This window comes from Nannobrachium achirus (assembly GCF_963921795.1).
Source record: "Nannobrachium achirus genome assembly, chromosome: 19".
NCBI lineage: Eukaryota > Metazoa > Chordata > Actinopteri > Myctophiformes > Myctophidae > Nannobrachium > Nannobrachium achirus.
Genome location: NC_137826.1, coordinates 27,607,760 through 27,613,759, shown reverse-complemented (window position 1 = coordinate 27,613,759; position 6,000 = coordinate 27,607,760). Strand labels below are relative to the sequence as shown.

Below are 6,000 nucleotides of genomic sequence, written 5' to 3'. Positions count from 1 at the left end.
TTTTACATTTAATGATTTCCTTTATCGCCATCTTGCAACTGTTTCTGCCAGTTTTTAAGGTCTTATTTTAGTTGTTTCTCATAAGCTCGCGATCCTCCTTGCCCAGCGGCCCCCACCGTTGCGCACAGGTTCACCGGGAAAACTGCGGTCGCAGGAGTGCCTGCAGTGACAAATACACAGGATCTAAAATATCTGAGCAGCAAATGGAATAGCATGGAGTCCATGTCCAAACTCCACTGTTGTTATAATACAGTTATAGAGTATTAACATACTCTACACATTGGTTACAATCATTTCTTATTCACACAAAACAGCTATGAATTGCAATTTGCAAATAAAAAAATAAAAGTCCTGGGATAATGCATATTGCGTAATCGGTTCTCCGGAACAATGCTAAACATTTGGCTGTGGCTGGTACTGCACTTCCTGTGACTCACTCTGCCAGCATGGCTCACTGGGAAATGGAGTCTGTTGCCAATAACACCCCCCACCCCTCCTTTTTCCCGTAACCTACACAATCCATGCCTCTTCCTGAAAACAACCTGCCCTAGAGTGAGGGAGGCGGTCCAGTGGATCTGTATAAATGGAAAGATTGATAGAGTCATAGAGGACAGTGGAGGAGAAAGAAAGAGAAGGAGAGAATTTGGCTTGTCTTTTCTATTAACAGTTGTGCAAGAGCTGGCCACCAGCAAAAAGAATAATGATTCTGTTCTTGTGTGCTGAACACTCCTACCCTACGGCTCTGTTCTCCAAAACTCCTAAACAACTTCTGCTTCAAGATCTCTCTCTCCCTATCTCCCTATCTCTCTCTCTCTCCCTCTCTCTCTCTTTCTCTACCACTCACTTGCCCTCTCCCACCCTTTACGGTCCTCTCTTGTTTTGCACACTTTCACTCTCGCACCTTCTTTCACTCTGGCCCTGCCTCTTGTCTCCTTCCTCTGTGTGTGCGTGTGCGTGTGTGTGTGTGTGTGTGTGTGGTTCCCCTGCACGTTGTTTTGCTCTCACTCCATGTGCATGTGCATGTGTCTCTACCCTGTGCCTGACTGTCCCCTTCTCATGGCCTCCCTAGCATGTGCACGACATGGAGAAGCAGTTCCTGTGGTGTGCCTACTGGGTAGGCTTGGGTATCCTCTCCTCGGTGGGTCTGGGCACCGGCCTGCACACCTTCCTCCTTTACCTGGTAAGGAAAAACGTTTTCTAATACTGCTGCGTATGGCTGCTGCTGCTGCGCCAGAGAGCTGTTTACTTATCCATGCATGTTTATGACAGGGGCTCAAACCTAATTACAGTGGATGATAATGCATTGACGTAGGTCTTAAAGTCAGTGTTTAGCCTATGTGGGTTTGTTGCTAAGGCTTTAATGATGGGCACAACAAGCAACATAGTTAAAAGCTTATGGAAGGCTCCCCATGTGTTGGAGGGGGGAGTACACGTTTTTGAGTGCATTTTCTTTCTTTTCTTTTTTTTCTTTTTTGGTGCGTTTTTGTACGCACACGCGCACAGAATGGGCGGTGTTGAATTCTCCTCATGTGAATAGGCTGTGTGCGGCGGGGTAGCCACACTGTTTTGACAGGCAGTCCAGGAACAAGCGCACTCACTGACCCCTCTGACTGAGTGCACACCAAGCCCCCACGACCGGGAGGGGAGGGTCTGTGGCGGAGCTGGCATAGTGGCCAACTCTGGTACTACAGTTTGTCCCCAAAAAAGTATACATGTGCATAAGTTCAAAAGTGTATTAATAAAGTGTGCTCATAAAGGAATTTGACAATTAGCAACAAACACAATGTAAACTTTACAAATTAAGTCATGAATATTTATAGATAAAAGAAAAACGTGGCTATGTTTATATCAGTGGTTCCCAAACCTTTTAGCTTGTGACCACCCAAAAAAGAAAAAGAATTGCCCAGCAGATTTGCAAGCTCACAACTGGTCGATTCGTGCTGCGTTGTGTGAGCTTGTAGATCGGTTATTTTCACTACTTTTTAAACATTTGTTTTCTAATTTATGGAATTTCTTATATTTTTATTTTATTTATTCACGAAATTACTTTCAGTAAAAGTTTGGCTTTTTTGGGAATGTTTTTTGAAAATGTTTTGAAATAATAATAATTAAAAACAAAATGTTGGAATTAAGGGACCCATAAAAATGTGTTTGTGACCCACAAATGGGTCCCGACCCAGTGTTTGGGAACCAGTGGTTTATATTATACCACCAATGACCAAATCACTGCTCTCCTCTGCTCCACTGTCCTCGCTCTGTTCACATAGACTGGCCCTCCCTCTGCCGTAGCTAGCGAGCTGCTTCTTTAAATACATCCATAGGGCACACGAGGATAACAACATTCTCCCCTCCCTCACTGCTCTCCCCGTCACACTTTCGTTTCTCGCGCTCTCTTCAACCTAATGCATGCTTGAGGCGTGCAACTGCACCAAGAAAACATTTACAACATTTACAACATTTACAACACAGCGTGTTATGTTATGTGGTCGTATGTACTTTAAATGAGGCTTTGCTCCCTGCTGTTTCTCTTACTCTCACTTTATTTTTCTCTTGTTCTTGTCCCGCCTTCTCTCTGTCAGGCTTCCTACCAGTGGTGGAAAAAGCACCAACTCAAATGTCTTTACTTCAGTAAAAGAATCAATACTGCCATGTAGAAAATCAACACTCTGTTACAAGTAAAAGTCTAGAATTCAGAAATGTCTTGAGTAAAGGTACAAACGTATTGGTATAAAAATTAAACTTAAAGTATCAAAAGTAAAAGTAGCCTACTCATTATGTCTCATTTCAAGTCTATACAAATCTTTTTAAAATAGCAGATCTACAAGCTCACAATGTGTCGCATCGCAGCGCGTTTTAGATGGGCTTTTCAAATGGCTGAAATGTATGTTTTTATTTTTATTTTTTTAATCAAATTCTACAAGTAGGCCTAACTAGTACTGTAACTCAAGTTTTCAAATAATTGTAGTAATATACAATATTTGCCTCTGAGATGTAGTGGAGTAAAATTATTGAAAATTGAAAGACATACTCAAGTAAAGTAAAGAAATATATAAGTCAAACTTGTACTTAAGTACAGTACTTGGGTAAATGCACTTAGTTACTTTCCACCACTGCTTCCTACTATTCTCTCTGTACATTCTGTATGCTCCCCCTCCCTCTGTGTTTTGCTGGCCCCCTCCTCTCTGTGTGTTGTTAAGTATCAGGGGGCTGGGCCCAACAGCCTTCCAAAACATCTGCTTGTCTTTACTGCTCAGTGTATTACCTACAGTGAGCCCCATTTGTCATCTAGGAGTCCGCAGTCCCTTTTTTGTCCAGTGAGGATGAACTGGAAAATGTTAAAGCATACAGTATGTCCTCCATTCTGTGTTTTGGAAAGCCAAACCTTTCACTCCCAAATGTAATCTGAGAAGGATTTTCTTTTTCTTTTTCTTTTTTTCCTCAGTTGTGGCGCAGCTTGCTTTTCTACAAGGCAGTGTAAAGTAGGATGACACCACCTAGTGATCATGTCTGGTGTTGCAGCTTCTGCTGGGTCAATGGGTTCATGAAATGACGCACTTTGATAGAACATGAACCTAGAGTTGCTGTGTTTTGTGTTTTATAGAGGAAATCCTTGTTTATATAGGATTTGTGTCCTATCCACAAGTGGCAATCTTAACTGCTGGTTAAAAAGCATAAACCCAGCCACAGGTTAGTGTAATTGAAAAGTGCAGCTTCTCTGTGAAGAAGAGGTCATTGGGGCTGGCTGTTGAGTTCTCTAACTGTAGCATGTGCAGGGGTGTCACACCAAATTCTGGGCCCTGGGTACAAGGATTCACTGCGGGCCCCGCATGAATGCTTTAACTATTGAAAAATAGCAGATATACAAGCTCACAGCGCGGCACCGAGTGCCGCGCTGCAAGCTTTTAGATCTGCAATTCTTTTTTTTTTACCGTGAAAATATTCAAGTCTTTGAATATTTCAAATCCTTCTAAGGTTTTTCGAAAAACTTATGTTTCTATGTCGGTGGTGCTCAAACCTTTTCATGTGAAGGACCACCAAAATGATTATGTATTTGGGCACGGACCCCCATCTCAAAATATTTAGTTCCAGGGACCCCCCAGAAGCAACATTTTAGTTACAAATGTTTTGCTTAAAAAATACATGATTTACACACATTCTCACAACTTTTCAAAAATAGCAGATCTGCGAGCTTCTATACCTGCTATTTTTCACTAGCTAATAAAATAATTAAGGCCCCTCCACCTTGGGCCCTAGTAAATCAGTCCCACTTTCCCCCCGTTGTGACTCCCCTGGTGACGTCAGTACAGTGACGTCAGTACTGTGACGTCAGTTACATGTATCTCCATATGCTCAAGGTCTTCAGACAGATTTGACCGCCATTGATTTCCATTATAAAAGTTTAAAAAGTAAATTATGACATAATATAAAAGTTTATAATAAAATCAGTTTTGAAAATTAGATTTGAGGCTCTCTGGATATTTACCAGCTACTGACATGCAGAGCATGACTACAGTCATCCTGATTGATCGATTGAATTACTTTACTATTAACAATTTACGAACAGTATAAAGCAAGTAAATTACGCAAGAAATGCTAAAAGGATAACACAAAAAAGCCATTGGGTTCCAACGTATCAGGCAAAATGTACGTAGCTACAACAGTTACCCTGCAGGTTTCATGCCCTCTCACCTTCAGGAAACCACACGTTAGCTCAGAAGCGTAGTGATATAGTTTACTCTATCACCTACATCTACGCTGTGGCTCAGATTGCTGCTTTCGCACCTTGCTGTTATCAAGGCTTGTCGAAGCACAGCGCCTATTATCTTGATGAGGCGTTTCATCTTCGATACATGTGTGTAGTAGTTGTGTACTACAGGAAGTAGCCTCATTGCGAGTGAGAAACGTGCTCACTAAAACTAAAAAATCACACCTGTGTGACACGCGACCGCAGTTTTCCCGGTGAACCTGTGCGCAACGGTGGGGGCCGATGGGCAAGGAGGAAACAACTAAAATAAGACCTCAAAACCTGGCAAAAACAGTTGCGTGCATTAGCGCAAGATGACGATAAAGGTAATCATTAAATGGAAAATATTAATAACTTCCGAAAAGCCTACTAGGCCCTAAAACCTGGCGAATAACAGTTAGATTAGATGAGGATAAAGGAAATCATTAATGGAAAACATTAAATTAACTTCTGAAAAGGCTTCTAAGCCTACACTAGCCTACTAGTAAAACTAGTGGAACCGCGATCTTGCCACACGGGAATAATTGTGGTTGTAAACAATAACACTGACAATATAAATCCTTAGTCTAGTAGTGGGAAGAAGAGGTTATCATCATGGCCCCAAATGACTTTTAAATATCTTGCAATTGGCGACGAGTCTCTTGCGAAATCGGAAAGAGTGCCTCTCAATACATAAAGCTATATAACCTCTCCAATGGAGTCTCCATCATCGGCAATAGTCAGTGGTGTCCCTTAAGCCCATATTTGGCAATGCCCATATTTGGCAATGCCCATATATGGACGCTCCATATATGGCCAAGACAGAATTCATTTGCAAATCAAGACGGCTGACTATCATCACCTGGATCTCCATATTATATGAAGATTACAACACTGACCTCATCAAACCCTGGATATCCATATATGGAGATGACTGGATCATCACCTAGATCAGTGGTTCTCAAACTTTTGGGGCTTCAGTACCCCTTTTCTTGATTGCTGAATCCAAGTACCCCTTTAATCAACAACAACATTTTGATTAGAAAATACTGACATCAAAAGTTAAATGTTTATATCAATATGTTGAAAATAACAGTAAGTAGCCTATTATTCGTTTTTTCTAATCAGTAACAGTTGTGCTAGTCAACATTCTTAATTTGGTTTAAAGCTTTACAGAGCAGCACGTTCACATACATTTGTCAATGTTTTATCATTAACTCATTGCATGCCAGGCCCGATAGTCCCGAGATTATTTCAATGTCTTTCCCTGCCAGGCC

The 6,000-nt window shown here is 41.5% G+C and overlaps 1 protein-coding gene across 4 annotated transcripts in view; it reads left to right on the top strand.

The window, feature by feature from the left end:
• Positions 1-1,081: 1,081 nt before the first annotated feature.
• The window catches only part of LOC308303928 (vacuole membrane protein 1-like), a gene marked incomplete at its 5' end in the record, with an annotated part of 84,152 nt that continues 79,233 nt past the window's right edge, over positions 1,082-6,000 (top strand). For all 4 annotated transcript variants that reach the window (XM_080748454.1, XM_080748453.1, XM_080748451.1 and 1 more), the window contains one exon: positions 1,082-1,180. In XM_080748454.1, coding sequence (XP_080604580.1) covers positions 1,082-1,180 — 99 coding nt within the window. The remainder of the gene's footprint in view (positions 1,181-6,000) is intronic.